The sequence below is a fragment of the Oncorhynchus masou genome, chromosome 6 (genome assembly GCF_036934945.1).
Source record: "Oncorhynchus masou masou isolate Uvic2021 chromosome 6, UVic_Omas_1.1, whole genome shotgun sequence".
NCBI lineage: Eukaryota > Metazoa > Chordata > Actinopteri > Salmoniformes > Salmonidae > Oncorhynchus > Oncorhynchus masou.
This window is the reverse complement of record NC_088217.1, coordinates 50,208,973-50,235,118: the sequence shown is the minus strand read 5'-3', so window position 1 is coordinate 50,235,118 and position 26,146 is coordinate 50,208,973. Positions and strand designations below refer to the sequence as shown.

Below are 26,146 nucleotides of genomic sequence, written 5' to 3'. Positions count from 1 at the left end.
ATGAGACTGAGAACAAACAACCATTTAAAACAATTTATTTCTTGTGATAAAATATCATTTCAGAGATTGTAGATCTTGTGGTACAATTCAAATGACAAGATCCAGAAGTCCTCTGCCACCTCAGTTTAGGAGGCTGGTGCACTTTTATGCTGACACAATTACAGGGTTTTGTGCCAACTGACCACATTCTCTGATATCTAAGTATTGTCACTGATACAAATAGCTACAGAGCTTCAGATCTCTTTCCGTATTTATTTTTAAATAACACTTTCAAATTGTCACACGATGTAAATTAAAATCTAATTAGATTTTTTGCATTCCTTAAATTACTTTGTGTATTATAAACACAGACATTTACATATATACAACATGATGTGCATATGCTTCTACACATGCACATAAGAGTTATCACTTTTTTATATATATATATACCTATGGCTTCACAGCTCATATGTTCTAGAAACCTTTTCTAACTAACAGATTGTGCTTTTCAAGTCATTGGAGGGTTTGCAAATAATATTTCGCCAAGTTATTGACCTTGTTAAAAATAAAGTGGTTGCAGTGACCGCTGACATGACCGGTGAGAAACAGCATCATCTCCATTGTCCTGGCTAGACATTCAAAAGTCCTCATGTTCCCATTCAAAAGTCCTCATGTTCCATCAAATAGCTGCAACAAGCACACAATTTTCACTTCATATTAAAAAAAAAAAATCCTTCACAATGTGTAAAAATATGTTTAAGAAGCATGGTATTTCAATGACAAATACAATCTGAATATGCTTTGAATCTAGCAAATCCCTTGAGGATAAAACAAATACTATGTATTTTCTTGATTCACTTGGCCTAAAACAACCATAATATCACTAGACTCATTGCAACGGAGTGGTTGTGTAAAAGTCCAAAACTAAAATCACAATGAATAATCACATTTTATCATGTCTTAGGAACTCCTCTCACATTTCCCCCAAATTCCAAAATGATAATGTTCACCCGAAGAGATGAGAGTCAACCAGACCATCACTCACTTAAGTATATCAAACCACTCAAATTCCATGTCCACCATCTGGTGAATTAATGAAGACAGGGTCGTTCTTCTCTCACTCAAGCTCTTTGTTATTGGTTTGATCCCTCCGAACCAGACAGATTACGGTGGATTTGCACACTGATAAAAATCCTTCATATGAAATTGGAGGGGTTGAAACTGAGGTTCCCCTTGGCGTGGTTCATAACGTGGTTCAGGTGTATCATGGCACGGTCGTATGCCGTGTGTACAGACTTGCGGACGCTGGGCTTCTTGCCCTCCATCAGCCGCAGTTTGTCCACTGTGTCATCCATCCCCATGGGCAGCAGCTTGTCCCGTGGGAGCCATTGCCTGAAGAGCAGCAAGAAGGTTCAACAGAACAACAAATACAATAGGAAGGAAACCTCTTTAGACCAGCTCTATTTTCCTGGACCCATTAAAGTGTTCTAGGGTAAGGAATGTTTTTTTGTTGTTGTTGTGGATACAATAGCAGGGAATCAATAGACACACACATCAACTATCCAGATACTATGTGACTTGTCATTCAGCAGAACACTCATCTTTACTTTCTTACCAGGTCCTTTTGGTGTCGAAGAACAGCACGAGGTAGTGCCTCTCCCCTGTCGCTTTCTGCCTCCGCTCCCCTAGTTTGAGCACGTCCCCAGGAGGCACGGGGATGGGGATGCCGTTGTGAAGAAGCCCTTCCTGAGGCATGTCAGGGTCAACAACCTGGGGAAATCAATTGGCGGTTTATGTATCCGGTTACTCTCTGTGCTACAACAACAACTGGTAAAGTCAAACTCAACGACATCTAAAAGATGGTAACTTGTCAACCGTTACGTGTGCCAAACCAAAAACTCTTGAAAATCAAGCCAAGTCTATTGCAGTGCCTTCAGAAAGTGTTCACACTCATTTTTACACTCAAATTTTGTTGTGTGACAAATTACGATTAAAATGTATTTAATTGCCATGTTGGGACAACGATCTACACAAAATACTCTTGTCCTTGTGGAAGAATGTACATTATTTTTAAAATTAAATGGACAAAATAAGAATATATTTTTATTACATAGGTATTCAACCACCGGAGTCAATACATATTAGAATCACCTTTGGCAGCAATTACAGCTGTGAGTCTTTCTGGGCAAGTCTCTAAGAGCTTTCCACGCCTGGATTGTACAATATTTGCTCATTATGCTTTTTAGAATTCTTCGAGCTCTGTCACGTTGGTTGTTGATTATTGCTAGACAGCTATTTTCAAGTCTCGCCATATATTTTCAAGTCGATTTAAGTAAACTGTAACTAAGCCCCTCAGAAACATTCAATGTTGTCTTGACAAGTATCTCCAGTTTGGCCTTGCATATTAGGTTATTGACCTGCTGAAATGTGGATTTGTCTCACAATGTGTTGGAAGCAGACCAGGTTTACCTCTGGGACTTTTTATTTTAATCCTAAAAAAAACTCCCTAGTCCTTGCGGGTGACAAGCATACCCATAACCTGATGGCGCCACCACCATGCTTGAAAATATGGGGAGTGGAACTCTGTGATGTGTTGTATTTGCCACATTTTTTTTGCAGTATTACTTTAGTGCCTTATTGCAAACAGGATGCATGTTTTGGAAGATGTTTTATTCAGTACACGCTTCCTTCTTTTCACTTTTCACATTTAGGTTAGTATTGTGGAATAACTAATCTTTTTGAACCCTCCTCAGTTCTATCACAGCCATTTAACTCTGTAACTGGTTGAAAATCACCATGGTGAAACCCCTGAGTGGTTTCCTTCCTCTCCGTCAATAGAGTTAGGAAGGACACCTGTATGTTTGTAGTGACTGAGTGTATTGATACACCATCCAAAGTGTCATTAATAATTTCACCATGCTCAAAGGGATATCTACCCATCTACCAATAGGTGCCCTTCTTCGCAAGGCATTGACAAAACATCCCTGGTCTTTGTAGTTGAATCTGTGCTTGAAATTCACTGCTCGACTGAGGGAACTTACAGATAATTGTATGCGTGGGGTACAGAGATGGGGTAGTCATTCAAAAATCATGTTACACACCATTATCGCACACAGAGAGAGTTCATGCGGAAAGTATTCAGACACCTTGACTTATTCTGAAATGTATTAAATATTTGACAAAGAGAAAACATGTTTTTAAAAATTTGTGCAAATGTATGAAATAAAAAAAAACAGAAATAGCTTATTTACATAAGTATTCAGACCCGTTGCTATGTGACAGTGAATGTCAGAGCAAAGACCAAGCCATGAGGTCGAAGTAATTATCTGTAGAGCTCAGAGACAGGGTTGTGTCGAGGCACAGATCTGGGGAAGGGTAACAAAACATTTCAGCAGCATTGAAGGTCCCCAAGAACAGAGTGGCCTCCATCATTCTTCAATGGAAGAAATTTGGAATGACCAAGACGCTTTCTAGAGCTGGTCGCCCGGCCAAACTGAGCAATCGCCGGAGATGGGCCTTAGTCAGGGAGGTGACCAAGAACCCGATGATCACTCTGACAGAGCTCCTCTGTGTAGATGGGAGAACCTTCCAGAAGGACAGCCATCTCTGCAGCCCTCCACCAATCAGGCCTTTATGGTAGAGTGTCCAGACGGAAGCCACCCCTCAGTAAAAGACACATGACAGCCCACTTGGAGGCACCTAAAGGACTCTACGAACATGAGAAACAACATTCTCTGGTCTGATGAAACCAAGATTGGCCTGAATGCCAAGTCTGGAGGAAACCTAGCACCATCCCTACAGTGAAGCATGGTGGTGGCACCATCATGCTGTGGGGATGTTTTTCAGCGACAGGGACTGGGAGACTAGTCAGGATTGAGGGAAAGATGAGCAGAACAAAGTACAGAGAGATACTTTATGAAAACCTGCTCCAGGACGCTCTGGACCTCAGATTAGGGTGAGTAGGACAACAACCCTAAGCACACAGCCAAGAAAAAGCACAAGTAGCTTCAGGACAAGTCTCTTGAATGTCCGTGAGTGGCCCAGCCAGAGCCCGGAATTGAACCCGATCAAACATCTCTGGAGAGACCTGAAAATAGCTGTGCAGCGACACTCCTCATCCAACCTGACAGAGCTTGAGAGGATTTGTATAGAAGAATGGGAGAAACTCCCCAAATACAGGTGTGCAAAGCTTGTAGCGTCACACCTAAAAAGACTAATAGCATACCTAATCGCTGACAAAGGTGCTTCAACTTAGTACTGAGTAAAGGGTGTGAATACTTATGCAAATGTGATATTTCAGTTGTATTTTCTTTATACATTTGCAACCAAATGTTATATATATATATTTTTTTTTTAGGTTTGCCATAAACAAAGGGGTTGAATATTTATTGACTCAAGACATTTAAGCTTTTCATTTTTTATTTATTTGTAAAAATAAAAAATCATAATTTAAAAACATAATTTCACACACTTTCACATTATGGCTATTGTTTGTAGATCAGTGACACAATCTAAATGTAATTCATTTTAAAATGAGGCTGTAACAACAAAATGTGGAAAGAGTGAAGGGTTGTGAATATTTTCTGAAGGCACTGTAGGTACATGCAATGAATTAATAACATAACTCATGTTATCTCACCATTGCTGGGTATGATGGATATCCACGACACTTAGCCCAGACCAAGTCCAGTGGTGTGAGCTCTGTCTGACTTTCAAAGGGCAAAAGAATACTCATCCCTGAGGACAAAGACAAGGGATGACATGGATTTTTTTTTTTATATCATGAATTCAAAATGATTGGCACCCTTGATAAAGATGAGCAAAAAAAGACTAAAATAAATAATATTAGTATAAAATAAATTGTACAACTGCTCAGAGAGAGATTTTGTTTAAGTAATACAAAAAAATCATTTTCAAAAGATAGGGGGTCAAAATTCAAAATTGGCACCACCGTTTTCAATACTCTGCAAAACTCCCCATGCGATGATAACGGCACTGAACCTTCTTCTAAAATGTTTTATGAGATTGTAGAACGCATCTTAAGCTATTCTTCCATACCAAATCTTACATTTCTTTGTGGAATTGAATGTGTACTAGGGGTTATTGTCTTGCTGGAAGGTCCAATTCCGGCTAAGTTTTAGCCTCCTGGCAGGGGCAACAGGGTTTTGGGCTAAAATGTCCTGGTACTTGGTAAAGTTCATGATGCAATTGACCTTAAGGGTCCCAGGACCACCAGAAGCAAAATAGCCCCAGAACATCAAATACCACCATATTTTCCAGTAGGTATGAGGTTATTTTCTGCATAATTTTTTTCTTCCCACATCAACCCCACCACTGGTGTGCGTGGCCAAAGAGCTCAATTTTCATGTCATCTGACCATAGCACCGGTTCATTCCAAGTGCCAATGCGTTTAGCAAACTCCTGGCCTTTACATTTGTTGGTTGCTCTCAAAGGCTTTTTTTCTATCTCATGTTAGCTAGCTGATATTTCTCTGTCAAATCACAGCTATGCCAAGATCGCAAGAACTAGTGTCTGGAATATGTTTCTTAAGACACTTGTTCTACAACGCCTTGCTACTCGCTAGTCTAATCAAATAATGTAGCTAGCTAGTGGAACCAACTCCAGGCACGGTCTTACTTCCTGCAAAACTTGTAGCTAGCATTGGCTGTAATACCTTTCCTGGACATCTGATTGTTGAACAACTTCTACGGAAGAACCATTTTCACTAGAGTAGCCATTTCTTGATCAATATGTGCATTAGTGCTCTGCTATCCAACCCAAGCCTGACAGACCCCGACATTATGCACCGTGTTAGGGCCGGGTAAGGCCTGGGTTTTTGTTCTCCATCGATAACTAGGGTACGGGCAATGTATCACTAAATTGATCACTAGCATTTTGAAGCAGAGCCATTTCCTCACGCTCTGACTAAGATCATAACGTGGTGTCAAAAGTGCTTCCACCTCGTCAAACATAAGACAGGAGAGAAGTTCCTTGAGTTTTGTCAGAGTTTAGAATGACGATAAGTAGCTACAGCTAACTACTCCTTCATCTCTCTTCATTGAGCAGAGCAGCCCAAGCGAAGACGTTGCTATGGCGACGCAGGGCTTGCACCTCGGGAGCGAGTGACAGACAGAGAGGAGCAAGTCATGGATTTACTAAAGGAGGAAGTTATTTCTGATTTGGGTCGTACATTTGGCAGAAGCAATCGGGCCTGGGTATGGTAGGGCCTAAACGTCGCAGGCATGGGTAGGACATGAGCATTGCACGTCAAGCTACTGCAAAAGATACTCGTGTTGTTTGTGGAATTTGTTTTGCATGGCCTGGTGCGCCGGGTCTGCTCATTTTCGACCATTCCATTGGTGCTCCTAAGATGAGGTCTGCACCCGCTCCGGGCACTGGGCCATGCAAAGCGAACTTGCCCAGTTTTTCCCAGAAAACACGGTGCCCCCTACGTCTTTATAGGCAAAAGGGGCATGAATTGTTGACATAATTTTAACTCAAACCCTCAAGTAAATCATGATGCAGACGAGACTGACATGATGACCAAAATCATCCTATTTAAACTTTGTAGCCAATTTTGAAACTAGAATAAATGTTTCTGACTCATATAGATGCAACAGGCCATTTTCAAAAGGAGAAGTTGGTTTTCATGGGAAGTTGACCTTTAATAAGTGTATTATTGTTTTAATAGCAAAAGAATGTTTTGCCTGAAGGTCAACCAACATTTTTCTCTTTTCATTTGTAAGTTCCCATGGGGATGGTTGACAAAGGGATTTTACATGGGTGTTATCTCATTTTTAGTTTCCAGTGAAACAAGAAGCCATGGAAGACCACAATACGGATCCTTAAACTGAGATTAAATTTAAAAAGTAGAATGTTAATGCAGATTTGATTTATAACTCTTTAGAGAGGTGGCAATCATGTTGATCCCTATCTTTGAGAGAGAAAAAAAGTATTACTTTTTCTCGGAGCAATTGTATTAGTATAAAATAATATAATTTCCCCCCCAAAAAAATGTAGCATACAATATAGCTTGGTATTTGTATTCTTTATTTTTTGCTCATCTTTATCAAGGGTGCCAATCATTTTCCACCCGACTGTATACATCCATATTTGCGAAATCATAGCTATTATGTCTGACCCTAAGGTATGTGGTGCATGGACACACTCACCTGAGCCTCCATTCTGCCTCTCTGGGACTTTAGCCAGAGCTGGTTTACCACGACTGCGTTTGGGTAGCAGGGGGGCACTACATCCATAGACAGAACAAAGGGAAGATGCATGTTATTTCTGAATATATTCCACCTTGCAAATCAGAGCATCGGGTGTTCAGAGAGATTCTCACCTGTGTTTTTGGTCATTGGATGGTGGGTCTGAGGAGTCCTCTTTGTGCTTTCCTAGCCCATTTGTCAAGCCTAGAGAATACAAATTCCGTTAATTGATGTAGTCATCATTATTATCTACCCTCTCTTCCCATATTCAACCCTCACAAATAAAGGGTGAAGACATGTTTTCCTTTATAATAAGTAATAACTTGTTAATACAACCACATACAGCTTTTCTTTTTTATTTAACCAGGTAGGCCAGTTGAGAAGTTCTCATTTACAACTGCGACCTGGCCAAGATAAAGCAAAGCAGTGCGACAAAACAACAACACAGAGTTACACATAAACAAACGTACAGTCAATAACACAATAGAAAAATCTATGTAGAGTGTAAGCAAATGTAGAAGAGTAGGAGAGGTAAGGCAATAAATAGGCCATAGAGGCAAAATAATTACAATTTAGCATTATACATTGGCTGTGTACAGGTACAGTGATCGGTAAGCTGCTCTGACAGCTGATGCTTAAAGTTCCAGTAAATGGCAGCAGAGAACTGGAAGGAAAGGCGGCCAAATGAGGTGTTGGCTTTGGGGATGATCAATGAAATATACCTGCTGGAGCGTGTGCTACGGGTGAGTGTTGCTATGGTGACCGGTGAGCTGAGATAAGGCGGGGCTTTACCTAGCAAAACTTATAGATGACCTGTAGCCAGTGGGTTTGGCGATGAATATGAAGTGAGGGCCAGCCAACGAGAGCATACAGGTCGCAGTGGTGCGTAGTATATGGGGCTTTGGTGTCAAAACAGATGGCACTGTGTTAGACTGCATCAAATTTGCTGAGTAGAGTGTTGGAGGCTATTTTGTAAATGACATCGCCGAAGTAAAGGATCGGTAGGATAGTCAGTTTTGCAGCATGAGTGAAGGATGCATTGTTGCGAAAAAGGAGGCCGATTCTAGATTTTATTTTGGATTGGAGATGCTTAATGTGAGTCTGGAAGGAGAGTTTACAGACACCTAAGTATTTGTAGTTGTCCACATATTCTAAGTCAGAACCGTCCAGAGTAGTGATGCTAGTCGGGCGGGAGGGTGCGGGCAGCAATCGGTTGAAGAGCATGCACTTAGTTTTACTAGCATTTAAAAGCAGTTGGAGGCCACGGAAGGAGTGTTGTATGGAATTGAAACTTGTTTGGAGGTTTGTTAACACAGTGTCCAAAGGGCCAGATGTATACAGAATGGCGCCGTCTGCACAGAGGTAGTTCAGAGAATCACCAGCAGCATTGATATATACAGATAAAAGAGCCGGCCCGAGAATTAAACCCTGTGGCACCCCCATAGAGACTGCCAGAGGTCCGGACAACAGGCCCTCCGATTTTACACACTGAACTCTATCTGAGAAGTAGTTGGTGAACCAGGCGTGGCAGTCATTTGAGAAGCCAAGGCTATTGAGTCTGCCAATAAGAATACGGTGATTGACAGAGTCGAAAGCCTTTGCCAGGTCGATGAAGATGGCTGCACAGTATTTTATCGATGGTGGTTATGATATCGCTTAGGACCTTGAGCATGGCTGAGGTCCCCCCATAACCAGCTCGGAAACCAGATTGTATAGTGGAGAAGGTACGGTGGGATTCGAAATGGTCGATGGTCTGTTTGTTAACTTGGCTTTCGAAGATTTTAGAAAAGGCAGGGCAGGATGGATATAGGTCTATAACAGTTTGGGTCTAGAGTGTCTCCCCCTATGAAGAGGGGGATGCCCGCGGCAGCATTCCAATCTTTGGGGATCTCAGACGATACGAAAGAGAGCTCGAATGAAATGACAGAGCAAATGTAAATTAAATGTTTTGTATCTACCATCCTCTTTGACGAGATGGAGGGGCTTGTCTGCCTCGCCGTCAGAGTTGGACCCTCTGGATCTCAGGTGGTGGGATGACGGTGAGGAGGGTGTGGGTGGTGTGGGGGGAGGGGCAGGGTTGGTGAGGGCGGTCACACTGGGAGGTTTTGGAATGGTGGGGGTACGGTCCAAGCCATTGGTTTTACCCTCAGTGGTCCGTCTGTTCTGTAACTGTGCCGCCTTGTTCTTTGCGAGTCTTGCTCCATTTTTAGCTTTCTTGAACAGAACCGATGTACGACGGCCAACTCCAACCAAAGGACAGGCGTTAATGGGAGGACTGGGAGTTTCCAAAGGAGAGACCTCTTGAGAAGCCTCCTCCTGTTTGCACGGTGTCGGTGTCTCCCCAACTTCAGCATCATCATCACTCCGCCCATTGCCCCCACTACGGGAGGATCTCTGGCGCTTGTAGGAGCGCCCTGGTGACCTTCGCCCTGTGGTCACTAGGCCCAGTAAGGGTGGTTCAGGCGGGGCATCGCCTGGCAGTGGGGACGACACTGGGCATGAAGGCTCTAGTGTTGGTGGAGAGTCATCTACAAGAAGGAAACATGCATTTATCACTTTGTTAAAGCTCAGACACACCGGTAGGATTGTCAAATGTTTGACTACCAACATTGTGTGGGCAAATAATCTCTTTTGTATTCACACAGCAAAGATCTTGAAGTCGTCAGCCACTCAGCCTTGTCAAAATACTCCAAACCAGAAGGTGGCAGTAGCGTTGTTTGGCAATGCATATCCATGTTTATTGCCTATGGTCTAGATTCCAAGCTATCTGCACTAATGTTGCTATTTTGTAGAAAGCCCTTGTTGTTACTAGCCAGATGGCCACCTAGCCAGATGACGAAGAAACAATTGAATTCACCATAATCCCATGCTGTCAGTGCCAGCCCATAGACAAATGTTTAGTTAGCTAGCTAACGTTAGATGTATATATTTTTGGTTCCCCCACATGGGAGTTTGTGCTCTCTGATTGGCTCAAAGTCAAGTGGTTAGCCACTGACGAGCATTGCCATTCTACAAGTAGAATCGGTAGGTTCGTCGCTGCCGGATCGGCACACAGCAGGTACCGCTTTTGTTGTAGCAAGAGAAGGACCAGCCTCCCACTGTGATAAGTACCTGTCGGCAGTCTATCGGCAGTGAGATTCTCTGTGTGTTTCATGCTTTAGGGTAGGGGGTTCCCAAACTTTTCACTCAGACATTTTCTTGCAATTCTATACATTTTGCCATGTCTAATGTTTATTCATGTGATATTTGAGTGACTCAAACATTACAACAAAATCTCTTTATTTAGCCATTTTACATATAAAACCTTATTTGTTCATCAAAAATGTTGAATAACTCACCACAGGTTAATGAGAAGGGTGTGCTTGAAAAGGTGCATATAACGCTGCAATGTTGGGTTGTATTGGAGAGTCTGTCATAAATCATTTTCCACACACATTCGGTGCCTGTATTTAGTTTTCATGCTAGTGAGGGCAGAGAATCCACTCTCACATAGGTACGTGGTTGCAAAGGGCATCAGTGTCTTAACAGCGCGATTTGCCAAGGCAAGAAACTCTGAGCGCAGCCCTATCCAGAAATCTGGCAGTGGCTTCTGATTAAATTTTCACAGAACCGCTTGTTGTAATTTCGACGAGGCTCTCTTGTTCAGATATCAGTAAGTGGACTGAAGGCAGGGCATGAAAGGGATAACGAATCCAGTTGTTTGTGTCATCCATTTCAGGAAAGTACCTGCGTAATTGCGCACCCAGCTCACTCAGGTGCTTCTCTATATCACATTTGACACGGTCCGTAAGCTTGAGTTAATTTGCACACAAAAAAGACATACAATGATGGAAAGACCTGTGTGTTGTCCTTGTTAATGCAGACAGAAAAGAGCTCCAACTTCTTAATCAGTAATGAAAACTTTAAGCTCATCTCTAAAATAAAAAAATAAAAAACATGTCAATACTTTGCCCCTTGATGACCAGCACATTCTGTATGTTGTAAAAGCGTTACATGGTCGCTGCCCATATCATTACATAATGCAGAAAATACATGAGAGTTCAGGGGCCTTGCTTTAGTGTCCTCACCGTAGTGTCCAAAACGTCTTCCAAGCGTTCAGGTATTACCTTGGCAGCAAGAGCCTCTCGGTGGATGCTGCAGTGCAACCAAGTGGCGTCGGGAGAAACTGCTTGCATGCACGTTACCACTCCACTATGTCCCCCTGTCATGGCTTTTGCGCCATCAGTACAGATACCAACACATCCTGACCACCAAAGTCCATTTGATGTCACTAAGCTGTCCAGTACTTTAAAAATATCCTCTCATGTTGTCCTGGTTTCCAATGGTTTGCAGAAGAGGATGTGCTCCTTAATTGACACCCCATAAACGCAACGGACATATACCAGGAGCTGCGCCAGGCACGCCTTGTCTGTTGACTCATCCAGCTGTAACGCATATAATTCACTGGCTTGTATGTGAAGCAGTAATTGTTTCAAAACATCACCTGCCATGTCAATGATGTGTTGTGAAACAGTGTTGCTTGTTAAAGGCATTGTCTCTGTATAGTTTTTTTGGCCTTTTCCCCCAGCAATGTCCCAGTCATATCCGCGGCAGCAGGAAGAATGAAGTCCTCCACAATAGTATGGGTCTTGCCTGTGCTAGCCACTCAGTAGCTCACCATAAGACGCTTCTAGCCCCTTCTAATTAATGGTATCTGTTGCTTTCATACATGTCTTACTACTCGAAAGTCATCTTTATTCTCGCTCAAAATTGTCATGTTTTGTTTATAAATGTCTGCGCAAGAGTGAAGGTTTCCCACGAGAGAGTAACAGTTAATGTGATTGGATGTTGATTATTTGACTAGGCTACCTGTATTTGACATTGTGTTGTTATTTCGCTGAACACTAGATGGTTTAATAAACATTTTGCCAATGAAACAAGGCTACTCAGGTGAGAAGAAAACCTCACCCAAATGTATAGCCCCGTTGGAAAATATAAATGTACTGTTGAAAATGTGCAGACATTTTTTTATTTTTTATACACAAATAATTGTGAATCACATTTTTATTTGGCGTACCCTCGACGGCATTGCGCGTACCTCACCCAGTTTGGGAATACCTGCTTTAGGGTAATAAAATCAGAATTGCACAACAACAAATCAATAATTTGACTAACACATCAATTCTAGAAAGATTAGTAGGGTTGGAAAGCAACAATAAAAGTAAATCTCTTCTCTTACCTGTCCCCGGGGTAGAGGCTGATGTTAACGGACCGTTCTCCACATTGCCCTTCTCTCCCTTTTCCTCTTCCTCGACTTCTTCTTCTTTCCCGTTGAGAGACTGTGAGCGCTGCTGCTTGTGTCCGATCGTGTTGATCTCTCTGCGCAACAGCCGGATGCGTTTGGTTCTCCCTCCACTGGAGCGCATGGACGTCACCATGTCCAGCTTCTCCAGCAGGGCCTTCAGCTGCTCCTCTGTGGACAGGTGGAGCCTGTTGTCTGGGTCCAGGAGAGAGTCCACTGTAGAGAGAACACAAAAAGAGGAGAAAGAGAAGACAGACATGAGTTATGATTGTGAAGCTTTATTCTCTGAACGCCATTCCACAGCCAACCCAACCTGTGAGCTGTGCTCACCGTCCTCCCAGGTGCATTGGTAGAAGCCGTGCATGTTGGGGAAGTCTGGGAGGTGCATGCCCGTGCTGGGGTCCAACCCGATGCTCTGGGCCTGTCTGTGGGCGTGGCGGAGGACGGCCCCTCCCACCTCCCGCAGATGCAGGGCGGCTCGGTGGAATGCGGTCTCCTTTGAGTTGTACCTCAGGCAGTTGGACACCATGAGGTTGAAGTCGCCCTCCAGGTCTGCAATGGAGCAGTAAGCATGGGCCTCCAGTTTGGCACGCATGCTGGACAAGTCCATGGGCTTGGAGATGAACTCCAGATAGTCCGGGACCTTGAATTAAAAACATAAAAGTGAACAAACTTTTCAAGAAAGAAGGTGAGAAAAGCATTGCTAGAGGCTGAATTGTAAAGCAATGCAAAAAAAGACCAATCTAATCTTATCTAACTCTACTAACCTCTGCTAGATTCACAGGCTGGGAGAAGATCTGCGCCGTGTCCTTCTCCTGAAGCTGGTCGAGGGTGGAGCGCAGCAGTATTAACGCAGGGGTCAACTTCAGCTCCAGAGCAGCCTGTTGAAGTTTCATCTGCAGGGAGAATGAAAGAGGGGGAGAGAAAGAGGTCATATGAAAGAGTGCAGAGTAATTTAAGGAAAGCAATTAGACAGATACAGTGATGGTAAAAATGCATTATTTTCATACGTCATATGCAAATGGTGACTCATGATTATACAGTATGTAAAATCATGGCCTCCCCCGACTGACAAAAGTACCTGCTCTCTCTTTAGTCGCTCTCTCTTGCGAATGAGTTCCACCAGGAGCCGGGCTCTCTCCAGGTCCTGCCGCAACTTCTGCCAGTACCGTAGCTCCTCCCTTGCCGCACTAAGCTTCTCATCAGGCTCCCTCTGAACACACGCAAACACACATTTTACATTTCACTATCAACACAAGATCTATAATTGACGTTAAGTCGTCCCCCCCCCCCCGTATTTTCCTGACCTGCTCAGCAGTCTTGTGAGCCTGCAGATGCGAGTGCAGGCGCCGGATGAGAGGCATGCCGTTTCGGGATTGACGTTTCAGCAGCCAGTAGTTGTGAAGCCTCTGCATGAACTGGTTCTTCCTCTGGACAGCAACCCCAGTGCAAATCTTGTTCAGCCTGTTCACATTGCAATAACTGTTATTCATATTTTGGCATCTTTCCACTGTATAGATAGTGTATTAATAGTTACTACAAGGCAGTTGTACTGTTCCATTAAACATACATTATTATTAGGCTATAAAAATGTGCTCTCTAAACTGAAGATCACTCAAAGCAAATATACCGGTAGTAAGAAGACAAAAGAGAAGAATTCTACTGGGAGTGTTGTGTTGGTAGAAGGGGTGTGGGAGGGCTGACCTGTGAGAGGGGATCTGAGGCACAAGCAGCACAGGCACAGCGGAGCGACGGGTTGTCTGACCTTTCTTCTTCTTCTGGCCCTTGGGAGTCTTTTTACTGGGTAGGGCCAAGGGGCTCTGAGTGTATGACCTTTGACCTCTGTTCCCCCTTCCTCCCACCAGCCTCCCCTCCACATCACCAGACCCATCTCGCCTTAACCCGACCGGGGAGTGATTCTCACAGAAGGCAGTTTTCTTTACAGAGAAGGTGGTTCCGTTGACCCCGGTCTCTCGGACCGGGTCGATCTTCATGAAGAGGCCAGCCTTCTGGGCACAGGTGACATGGAAGGCCCGGTAACAGTTGGCCTTGTGGCACTGGATGGACGCGCCCCAGCCTTTCTGCTTGCACAGGTGGCAGGTGAGCTTCCAACGGGCTGGGGGGATGTTGTTCACCCCCTCCACAGGCTCCAGGAACACCGTGTTGGCAAAGCACACCTCTGGGATCCATATGGCACAGACTACGTGGGCCCAGCGTCCATCACTAGTCTGTTTGAAGGCACCTCCCCGGTTGGGGCAGAGCACACAGTCCACGGGGCGCGAGGGGGACTGCAGACAGCAGCGGCACAGCCACTGGCCCTCAGGAATGTAGGGCACACCGTAACACTCCTGGTGGACGGCCAGGTTGCAGATGTCACAGAACAGGATGACGTTGCTGTTGAGACACTCGTCGTCCAGGCAGACGCAGCAGAAGGCATCCTCGTCTATGGCACTCTGGGACAGGGCCTGGCTCCGTGACTCCAGGATGGACTCCCTCTCCAGACGGTCGATCAGCAGCTCAAAGGTATCCGGGGAGACGGAGGCGTGGCCATCAGACACCCTCTTTTGGTTGACCATCTCCAGCCAGGCCAGGTCCTCCTCGTCCATGTCATACTCTGCCTCACAGTCCTGCTCCTCTCCTGACTTCTCTATGAACCTGTAGTAGGCCGCAGGGAGGGGAGGTGCGGCTGAAGGACACAGGGAGTCCAGCACGCGGAAGGTGGGCTCAGGGAGAGGGCTTTGGTGGGAAGGGTGCTGGGAAGGATCGGTTTGGCTTTGCGTGTGTTGCTGACCGCCAGAACGTCGGCTCAGGTGAGATGAGGTTTTGCTCTCCCTCCTGCGGCCCTTTGGGTTGGGAGGTTTGCGCCCTGGTCTGGCTCTGCTCTGGGTTTGTTCGCTGTTTTCTTTGTTACTGTTGCACTCAACAATGTCCTGAGCCATCATCTCGTCCTCTGTGATGACTGGCAGAGGGTCTGTGATGTTGATCCTGTGAAGCCTTCCATCCAGGTCCACCTCCACCATCTTCTGGGCCTGAGCATAGGTCAAAGTCTCTCTAGATGGAGATAGTTGCAGTCTGTAGGGGGAAGGCGGCCGCGGCCGAACACTGGAGACCCTGCCCCTTCCCCTTCCCCGGCCCCGGCCCATCTCAAGCCCAACTTCTCCAGCACTGCATCCCCGCCTCCGCAGCCTCCTCATGGGGGTCTAGTTTCCTAGAATGGAGAGGGTGGAGTTATGCAAAAAAAGAAAGAGAAAACAAATCTGTTGTTCAATTCTGAATTGCACACTAAGTCAATCGAGGAACTAATTAGAAGGTATCCTTCATTTGAAATGTCATGAATGATGATTACATAGCACATTAGGATAGAGAGACTATAACTTAGATGTATGTGAGATAAGGAAGACAACCCACCAGAGTAGATTTGAAACAGTCAAACACCAACTTATCAACATACAGTAGCTAATGCACTCACCAGTGCTATAGCCTGCTGCAAGTTTGTGCAAGAGAGATTCACAGGAACAGGCACATTACATTTTCTGGTCAAAATAGGGCAATTCAACGGTAATTGTACTGAGACTCAGATTTTTTTTTTTTTTTAATTTAACCTTTATTTAACTAGGCAAGTCAGTTAAGAACAAATTCTTATTTACAATGACGGCCTATCAAAAGACCTCCTGCGGGGGACGGGGGCTGGGATTAAAAATAAATAATTCAATAAAAATATAGGACAAAACCCACATCACGACAAGAAACACAACACTACATAAAGAGACCTAAGACAACAACATAGCAAGGCAGCAACACATGACAACACAGCACGGTTGCAACACAACATGACAACAACACGGTAGCAACACAACATGACAGCAGCACAACATGGTAAACATTTCAAATGTATGCCAAACAAAAAAACATTCATTTCAAAGTATAACAAACCATATAACTTCGCAACTTTTACACAGACATTTTTTACAAAAACATTTAATGGAAGAACTGTGCAGATGCAAAGTTTCGTAACAGAATTTCTGTAAAATCTCCCTTGCTTTTTACGTGACATTTTCAAAAACCTCTTAAATATCTGCTCCGAGTTAAGATTCAATGATGTCTGCTATGACATGACACCCTGAGTTTGAAAACATATCTTTGGTAATTAAACTACAGTAAGTGAGGTGGATTTACACCCGGTAACAGAATTGCAGAAACGGAATTTCAACATGGGTCCCTGATCTGTACTATACAGAAATACATAATTATGTATAGTTCATGGTGATGTAGCCTAAATAAGTAAACAAACGTAGAAATATTTAATATCCTCCTTTGCATATTTGGGTATTATTCTACACATTGGCTATTATTTTAATTAGCTCCGCGGCCAAACACCACCAAATTTGGTTGGTCCGGACGAAATCTGAACCAATCATAGACCTCTACGTTTCACATGTTTGGCGATCATAGTACAGCACAGTACAGAACAGTGGAGTATAGTCAAGTAGAGTACAGATCAATACCATACAGTAGAGTACAGTAAAGTATAGTTCAATACAAATAATTATAGTGTAACCTACCCATGCTTGTGTGCTCTACTGTGTACAGTACAGAATTCTACTCCACTCTATATGACTGTACTATACTTTTCCTTACTGTACTGTGTTCTACTGTACTGTAATGTACTATACTACTTTCTTAACTGTACTGTGCTCTACTATACTCTACTGTCCAAACTTGTGAAAACTAGACATCTATGATTGGTTCAGATGTTTCGGATCAAATCACGGACATCTATGTTTGGGCCAAATCAAGGCCGGTCCAGACGTCTGATGTTGGATGTTGAAAACAAAATGTTAAAATCAAGTTCAGGGTGGATTGACCAAATTTCAACTACTTTTCAACGTCCGTGGACGTCGGTGCTCAGTGGTTGAAAGGCCTGGTTACAGTAAATGGAAAGAGGGGCTCATGGGGTAAGTACCAGTAAGAAAAATGTATGTGAGTGAGTGGTTGTCCAGACTTTTCACACTCTTGCTTTGACCACCAGACGACAGAAAGAGAAAGAAAACAGTTCTGCTGAACATATGCCAGTGGAAGGGAGGACAGTAACAGGTCACCCAAATGTGGTGTGACTATTATGATATTCCCATTGTGGCCAAATCAATTGCAGAAATTCTGTGTTTGGGGAAATTCTGTTACTGATTTAGTAACAGAATTGAGTTTAAATCACTTACTAATTCAGAAACTACATTTGTATTAGTAAAAACTGACTAATTGATACGTCTACTTTTACTTGTTACTTCTGTTAATTTTCTTTATCCTCCCAAATCATGAGGGAGAGAAATTTGAAATGATCTTAAAGATATGTGGGTTTTTGGTAAAGGATAAAGACACAAGGCACTGTTTCTTAAACTTACAGAAGGCTAAAAAAACATATACTAATCTAACTGTTGGTATTGGTTGGCAAGGGTATTTTTATTTAACCTTTATTTAACTACGCAAGTCAGTTAAGAACAAATTCTTATTTTATAAATGACAGCCTACCCCTCCCCTAACCTGGACAACACTGGGCCAATTGTGCGCCGCCCTATGGGACTCACTATCACGGCCAGTTGTGATACAACCCGGGATCGAACCAGGGTCTGTAGTAACACCTCTAGCACTGAGATGCAGTGCCTTAGAATGCTGCGCCTTAGAATGCTGTGTTTAATTTCTAATAACATTTAAGACTTTTTCTGGTAGATGTTTTCTAAGAAATCAAAGGCTTTAATTATTCCATTATAATTTTGGGGATTGAAAATGGTTGAACAATGTATAGTGTCTTCATACCCCTTGACTTATTCCACATTTGTTGCATTACAGCCTGAATTCAAAATGGATTTTAAAAATAATAATAATTCTCACCCATCGACACATAATAACCCATAATGACAAAATGAAAAAGTTTCTAGAAATATTTGCTAATGTAATGAAAATGAAATATACTGAACAAAAATATATATGCAACAATTTCAACGATTTTACTGAGTTACAGGTCATATAAGGAAATCAGTCAAGTGAAATGAATTCATTAGGCCCTAATATATAGATTTCACATGTCTGGGCAGGGGTGTTGCCATGGAAGGGTCCGGGAGGGCATAGGCCCACCCACTGGGGAGCCTGGCCCACCCACTGGGGAGCCAGGCCCACCCACTGGGGAGCCAGGCCCACCCACTGGGGAGCCAGGCCCACCCACTGGGGAGCCAGGCCCACCCACTGGGGAGCCAGGCCCACCCACTGGGGAGCCAGGCCCAGCGAATCAGAATGAGTTTTTCCCCACAAAAGGAGATGTCGAGGTCCTGGGGTGACGTGGTTACACATGGTCTGCAGTTGAGGCCGGTTGGACGTACTGCCAAATTCTCTAAAACGACATTGGAGGTGGCTTATGGAAGAGAAATGGACAACAGAGGGTTCCTGAGTGGTGCAGTGGTCTAAGGCACTGCATCTCAGTGCTAGAGGCATAACTAAAGACCCTGGATCGATTCCAAGCTGTATCACAACCAGCTGTGATTGGGATCCCCATAGGGAGGTGCACAATTGACCCAGTGTTGTTAGGGTTTTGACTGGGGTAGGCTGTCAGTAAAAATAAAAATTGTTCTTAACTGGCTTGCCTACTTAAATAAGTTAAAACCGCTTTGGCAGACATTCCTGCAGTCAACATGCCAATTGCACGAGCTCTCAAAACCTGTGGAATTGTGTTATGTGACAAAAACTGCACATTTTAGAATGGCCTTATATTGTCACCAGCACAAGGTGCACCAGTGTAATGATCATAATGTTTAATCAGCTTCTTGATATGTCACACTCATCAGATGGATGGATTATCTTGGCAAAGGATGCTCACTAACAGGGACAAACAAATGTGTGCACAAAATTGGAGAGAAATAAACTTTTTGTGCATACTGAACAATTCTGGGATCTTTTATTTCAGCTCATGAAACATTTAAATGTTGCATTTATATTTTATACAATAATATCGCATTTACATAAGTACTCACACCCCTGAGTCAATACTTTGTGGAAGCACCTTTGACAGAGATTAGAGCTGAGTTTTTCTGGGTCCAAGAACTTTCCACACCAGAATTATTATTTTCAAACTTCATCAAGCTCTGTCAAATTGTTGATTGATCATTGCTAGACAACCATTTTCAGGTCTTGCCCTAGATTTAAGTCAAACCTGTACTCAGGAACATTCACTGTCTTCTTGGTAAGCAACTCCAGTGTAGATTTGGCATTGTGTTTTAGATTACTGTCCTGCTGAAAGGTGATTTCATCTCCCAGTGTCTGGTGGATAGCAGACTGAACCAGGTTTTTTCTCTAGGATTTTGCCTGTGCTTAGTTCCATTCGGTTTCTTTTTTTCTCCTGAAAAACTCTGCAGTCCTTAAATATGCTTGAAAATATGGAGAGTGGTACTCAGTAATGTGATATATTGGATTTGCCTCAAACTTGACAATTTGTATTCAGGACAAAAAGTGAATTGCTTTGACACATTTTTTTGCAGTATTTCTTTCGTGCCTTGCTGCAAACAGGGTGTATGTTTTGGAATATTTGTATTCTGTACAGACTTCTTTTAATTATGTCAGTTAGGTTAGTATTGTGAAGTAGATACAAATTTGTTGATCCATCTCAGTTTTAAAGTCACCCATTGGCCTTATGGTGAAATCCCTGAGTGGCATCCTTTCTCTCCGGCAGCGGCGTTAGGATGGACGCCTGTATCTTTGTAGTGACTGGGTGTTTTGATACACCATCCAAAGTGTAATTAATAACTTCAACATGCTCAAACATATATTCGATGTCCGCTTTTTTAATTTTTTTATTTGCCCATCTACCAATAGGTGCCCTTTTTTGCAAGGCATTGGAAAACATCCCTGGCCTTTGTGGTTGAATCGGTGTTTGAAATTCACTGCTCTACTGAGGGACTTTACAGATAATTTAATGTGTGGGGTACAGAGATGAGGTACTCATAAAAAAATAAAAATAAACTTATTTCACACAGAGTGACCATGCAACTTGTGACTTGTTAAGCACATTTTTACTCCTTTACTTATTTAGGCTTACCATAACAAAGGGGTCAAATACTTATTGACTCAAGACATTTCAGCTTTTCATTTTTATTCATTTGTAAAAATTTCGAAAAAACATAATTCCACATTGACATTGTGGGGTATTGTGTGTGGGCCAGTGACAAAACATCTACATTTAATCAATTTTAAAATTCAGACCAACACAACAAAGTGTGGAATAAGTCAAGGGGTGTGAATACTCTGAAGACAATATATATACCTTAAAGTCTAAGAGATAGACCCTTAGCTTTCATTTGACACCCAATTTGACATGTTCTTGTGAACTTCACATGTTCGTGCTCCTGGGACCTTTCACATGGAAATGACCAATAGCCACAAAGCAGAAGAGACATTAGGCCTACTGATTTGCAATCATACAAATTATCACAGATTCATTTCATATCAGAAAAACACTAAAGGCAATTTGATAGCTATTATAGTCACTGAGGTATGATTACGGAGCGGCAGATAGCCTAGTGGTTAGAGCATTGGCCCAGTAACTGAAAGGTTGCAAGATCGAATCCCCGAGCTGACAAGGTAAAAATCTGTCGTTCTGCCCCTGAACAAGGCTGTTAACCCAATGTTCATTGTAAATAAGAATTTGTTCTTAACTGACTTGCCTGATTAAAAAAAGAAAAATGACAGCAGTTTCTATGCTACACATCTAACTAAGAGCCTAGTTTACATCCAATCACAGCTCGAGAATATTCCACACTTCTATATGTAACCAATCAACTGCTCGTATCTTCTATTTTTTTGCTCACATAGTTGGGTTGCAGGGCGCTAAACACCAAACCGACCCGACTGTCAGCCATTTTATCCATACAACATTTGCAGTCACTATTATTGTGAACTGATAAGCAACCTATAAAACAGTGGCACCATAACTGGGTTAACACCGTCCATAACTACAAGTATCATTTCGGCTAGAATGCCGCAATGTGTGTCCTCGTATGTGTACGCAGGCTACGGACCCTTCAAACACAACTCTAACGCTAGCTAACGTTTTAACAAACTAACGTTACTATTTGATAGCTAGCTTGCACAGGACACATTTAGCTCGAAATGACGAGCGCCATATTTTATGAAGCAAAAACAAACAAGTCAGCCAAAATGTCGGAAGTGTTTACCTTGTTAACGTGATCCTATGACATGCGCGAGCCAGAGAAAGATAACGTTAGCTAACGTTGAAATACGACCGACATGCTAGTAACAAGCTATGCCATTGCTACCCGGTAATTTCAGGGGCGACAGCGTCATCTTCAGCACTTCAGTCCTCCATGGTGACTTCGGACAAAATGCTCAAACTCGACCTGCTTACATATCTGTGATTTAGACGTCTTCAACTTGAAATGGCTACTCTAAATGGTACATACAATAACGTAAGATGTGTCAGATTGATGTAGCTAGCTAGCTACCTTGGGATGTAGCTAGATATTCAGTCAAGATGGCTTGAAAAAAAACGCCCCTTTGGAGAGAAAAAAAAACTAGCACAGCCTAATTTTACCGCGTACACTACGCGCATTCGATTATGATTGGCCAACACAGAAACCCCATTGCATCGAGTTGGAACGGGACAACACATTATCGCAAAGCGTTGAGAAAAACTACCCGACCTCTCTTTTGCGCGCCTTGTCTTCATTATCGACGGACAACAGTATTTGACACCTGTTACATTCAGTTCAGTCCACACGCGGTGCTGCTTAGAAGTTGTATTCCTTTTAATAGATACAAAATAGGTGAACAAGGTGCACAATGTAGGCTATGCCTATTTATAGGTTATTTCTGCATAGTTTCTGAACTTGTCACAATGTATTCCATATACAAAAAAAAAAAGACAAGATTTCGTGAAGGGGGTAATATCTGCAGGCAAGAGTTTGAAACTTAATAATAATAGCGGTATGCAACTGAACCAGCCAGCTCCATTCACTGTGTATACTATAAACATTCCCACCCTCTTTCGTTTGTTAATTTAACAACAAAAAACATGTGCCCCTTTCTTTTCTTTATTCTTTGTTCTCCATACCATAGAAGCCCATTCCCGCCACAAAATAAAATATATCTGACTACTAGTTAAAGGGAAATGGAAGGGGGATACCTAGTCAGTTGTCCAACTGAATGTATTCAACTGAAACTTGTTTTCCGCATTTAACCCAAACTCTCTGAATCAAAGAGATCCGAGGGGTTACCTTAATCGACATCCACGTCTTAGTTATGACATTACATTACATTTACATTTAAGTCATTTAGCAGACGCTCTTATCCAGAGCGACTTACAAATTGGTGAATTCACCTTCTGACATCCAGTGGAACAGCCACTTTACAATAGTGCATCTAAATCATTTAAGGGGGGGGGAGAAGGATTACTTATCCTATCCTATCCTATGAGATAGTAAGGTATAATTATGAGCAGTGTTGTAGTAGAAAAAGTTTTAAAAAATACTTTAAAGCACTACTTAAGTAGTTTTTTGGTGTATCTGTACTTTACTTCACTATTTATATTTTTGACAACTTTTACTTCAACTTAAAATCAAATCAACATGGTTAGCAGATGTTATTGCAAGTGTAGCGAAATGCTTGCGCTTCCAGTTCTGACAATGCAGCAATATCTAACAAGTAATATCTAACAATTCCACCACAACTACCTTATACAGACAAATCTAAGTAAAGGAATGGAATAAGAATATATAAATATAAATTTATGGATGAGCAATTCCAGAGTGACATAGGCTAAGATGCAATAGATAGAATAGAATACAGTATATACATATGAGATGAGTAATGCAAGATATGTAAACATTATTAAAGTGGCATTAAAGTGACTAGTGTTCCATTTATTAAAGTGGCCAATGATTAAAAGTCTGCATGTAGGCAGCAGCCTCTCTGTGCTAGTGATGGCTGTTTATCAGTCTAATGGCCTTGCGATAGAAGCTGTTTTTCAGTCTCTCCATCCCAGCTTTGATGCACCTCACCTTCTGGATGGTAGCGGGGTGAACAGATAGTGGCTCGGGTGGTTGGTACTTCACTACATTCCTAAAGACAATTACCTACTTTTTACTCCATACATTTTCCCTGACACCCAAAAGTACTCGTCACATTTTGCACGCTTAGCAGGACAAGAAAATGGTCCAATTCACGCACTTATAAAGAGAACATCCCTGGTCATCCCTACTGCCTCTGATCTCACTGACTCACGAAACAAATGCTTCAATTGTAAATTATGTCTGAGTGTTGGAGTGTGCCCCTGGCTATCCGTAAATTACAAATATTTGCTTCATATAATGAATTTGAAACAATTTATACCTTAAATGTTTTATTTTGATACTTAAGTATATTTGAAACCAAATACTTTTATTTTACTGAGTGACTTTCACTTGAGTCATTTTCTATTAATGTATCTTTACTTTTACTCAATTATGACAATTGGGTACTTTTTCCACCACTGATTATGAGATAGTAAGTCATAAAATATGTAAGTCATAATGAGATAGCAAGCCTTTATTATGAGATAGTAAGTCATAATTGTGAGATAGTAAGTCTGGATCCTGGACATTTAACAGTCCTGCTACCATCCAGAAGGCGAGGTCAGTACAGGTGCATCAAAGCTGGGACCGAGAGACTGAAAAACAGCTTCTATCTCAAGGCCATCGAGGCCATCAGACTGTTATGTCAATGGAATATTATTATTATTATTTTTAATACATTTGCTAAAAATTCAAAACCTGTTTTTACTTTGTCATTATAGGGTATAGATTTATGAGGGGGGAAAAAACAATTGAATCCATTTGAGAATAATGCTGAGGGGTCTGGATACTTTTTGAAGACATTATATCTGTAACGGCTTTCTTCCTGGGAAGGAGAGGCGGACCAAAACGCAGCGTGGTTATAGTTAATGTTTTTTTTAATAAGAAAACTAAACATGAACATAATACAAAACAATAAACCGAAACAGTCCTAACTGGTGCAGAAAACACTAAGACAGGAAAGAACCACCCACAAAACCCAACAGGCTACCTAAATATGGTTCCCAATCAGAGACAATGACTAACACCTGCCTCTGATTGAGAACCATATCAGGCCAAACATAGAAATAGACAAACTAGACACACAACATAGAATGCCCACCCAGCTCACGTCCTGACCAACACTAAAACAAGGAAAACACCCAAGAACTATGGTCAGAATGTGACAGTATCCCCCCAAGGTGCGAACTCCGACCGCACAATCTAAACCTATAGGGGAGGGTCTGGGTGGGCATCTGTCCGCGGTGGCGGCTCTGGCGCTGGACGTGGACCCCACTCCATAATTGTCTTAGTCCACCTCCTTAGCGTCCTTTGAGTGGCGACCCTCGCCTCCAACCTTGGCCTAGGAACCCTAACAAAGGGCTTCCCTGGACTGAGGGGCAGCTCGGGACTGAGGTAGCTCAGGACCGAGAGTTGGCTCAGGCTGGTTGACGGCTCTGGCGGCTCCTGGCTGACCGGGCGGCTCTGGCGGATCCTGGCGGCTCTGGCGGCTCCTGGCTGACCAGGCGGCTCTGGCGGCTCCGGGCGGCTCTGGCGGATCCTGGCTGACCGGGCGGCACTGGCGGATCCTGGCTGACCGAGCGGCTCTGGCGGATCCTGGCGGCTCTGGCGGATCCTGGCTGACCGGGCGGTTCTGGCGGATCCTGGCTGACCGAGCGGCTCTGGCGGATCCTGGCTGACCGGGCGGCTCTGGCGGATCCTGGCGGCTCTGGCGGATCCTGGCTGACCGGACGGCTCTGGCGGATCCTGGCTGACCGGACGGCTCTGGCGGATCCTGGCTGACCGGACGGCTCTGGCGGATCCTGGCTGACCGGACGGCTCTGGCGGATCCTGGCTGACCGGACCGGACGGCTCACCTCAGGGCGAGTGCGGGGAGCTGCCACCGGAGGGCTGATGCGTGAAGGTGGTACTGGATAGACCGGACCATGCAGTCGCACTGGAGCTCTTGAGCACCGAGCCTGCCCAACCTTACCTTGTTGAATGCTCCCGGTCGCCCTGCCAGTGCGGCAAGGTGGAATAGCTCGCACTGGGCTGTGCAGGCGAACCGGGGACACCATGCGCAAGGCTGGTGCAAGGTACGCCGGCCCAAGGAGACGCACTGGAGACCAGATGCGTAGAGCCGGCTTCATGGCACCTGGCTCGATGGCCACTCTAGCCCGGCCGATCCGAGGAGCTGGTATGTACCGCACCAGGCTATGCACCCGCACTGGGGACACCGTGCGCTCCACAGCATAACACAGTGCCTGCCCGGTCTCGCTCGCCCTCCGGTAAGCACAGGAAGTTGGCGCGGGTCTCCTACCTGGCTTTGCCACACTTCCTGTGTGCCCTCCCCCAATACATTTTTGGGGCTGACTCTCGGGCTTCCATCCACGCCGCCGTGCTGCCTCCTCATACCAGCGCCTCTCCGCCTTCGCTGCCTCCAGCTCTTCTTTAGGGCGGTGATAATCTCCTGGCTGTGCCCAGGGTCCTTTCCCGTCTAGGATCTCCTCCCAAGTCCATTTTTCCAAATAGTGCTGCATTTATTGCTGTTGCTGCTGCTGCTTCTCCTGCTGTTGCTGCTTTTC

The 26,146-nt window shown here is 43.6% G+C and overlaps 1 protein-coding gene across 2 annotated transcripts; it reads right to left on the bottom strand.

The window, feature by feature from the left end:
* Nucleotides 1–18: 18 nt before the first annotated feature.
* LOC135542213 (bromodomain and PHD finger-containing protein 3-like) lies at nt 19–22,005 on the bottom strand. 2 transcript variants are annotated; one of them, XM_064969006.1, is made up of 13 exons: nt 21,690–22,005; nt 14,179–15,682; nt 13,782–13,938; nt 13,556–13,687; nt 13,242–13,370; nt 12,805–13,117; nt 12,412–12,690; nt 9,152–9,721; nt 7,328–7,397; nt 7,155–7,231; nt 4,622–4,719; nt 1,598–1,752; nt 19–1,374 (listed from the first exon to the last, which is right to left on the bottom strand). In XM_064969006.1, the coding sequence occupies exons 2-13, from the start codon at nt 15,666–15,668 to the stop codon at nt 1,179–1,181; spliced, it is 3,666 nt and encodes a 1,221-aa protein (XP_064825078.1). In that variant the 5' UTR covers nt 15,669–15,682; nt 21,690–22,005; the 3' UTR covers nt 19–1,178. The 2 variants fall into 2 exon arrangements, with proteins under 2 accessions (XP_064825078.1, XP_064825079.1); XM_064969007.1 differs by lacking the exon at nt 9,152–9,721.
* Nucleotides 22,006–26,146: the final 4,141 nt, after the last annotated feature.

What these genes read in the sequence shown, in the direction of transcription:
- LOC135542213 (XM_064969006.1), bottom strand. Translation starts at nt 15,668, where the DNA reads ATGAGGAGGCTGCGGAGGCGGGGATGCAGTGCTGGAGAAGTTGGGCTT. An exon ending in GAGGCAGAATGGAGGCTCAG is followed by an intron (nt 4,720 to 7,154) that starts GTGAGTGTGTCC and finishes CTTTGTCCTCAG; the next exon opens with GGATGAGTATTCTTTTGCCC. An exon ending in ATCCATCATACCCAGCAATG is followed by an intron (nt 1,753 to 4,621) that starts GTGAGATAACAT and finishes TGATTTCCCCAG; the next exon opens with GTTGTTGACCCTGACATGCC.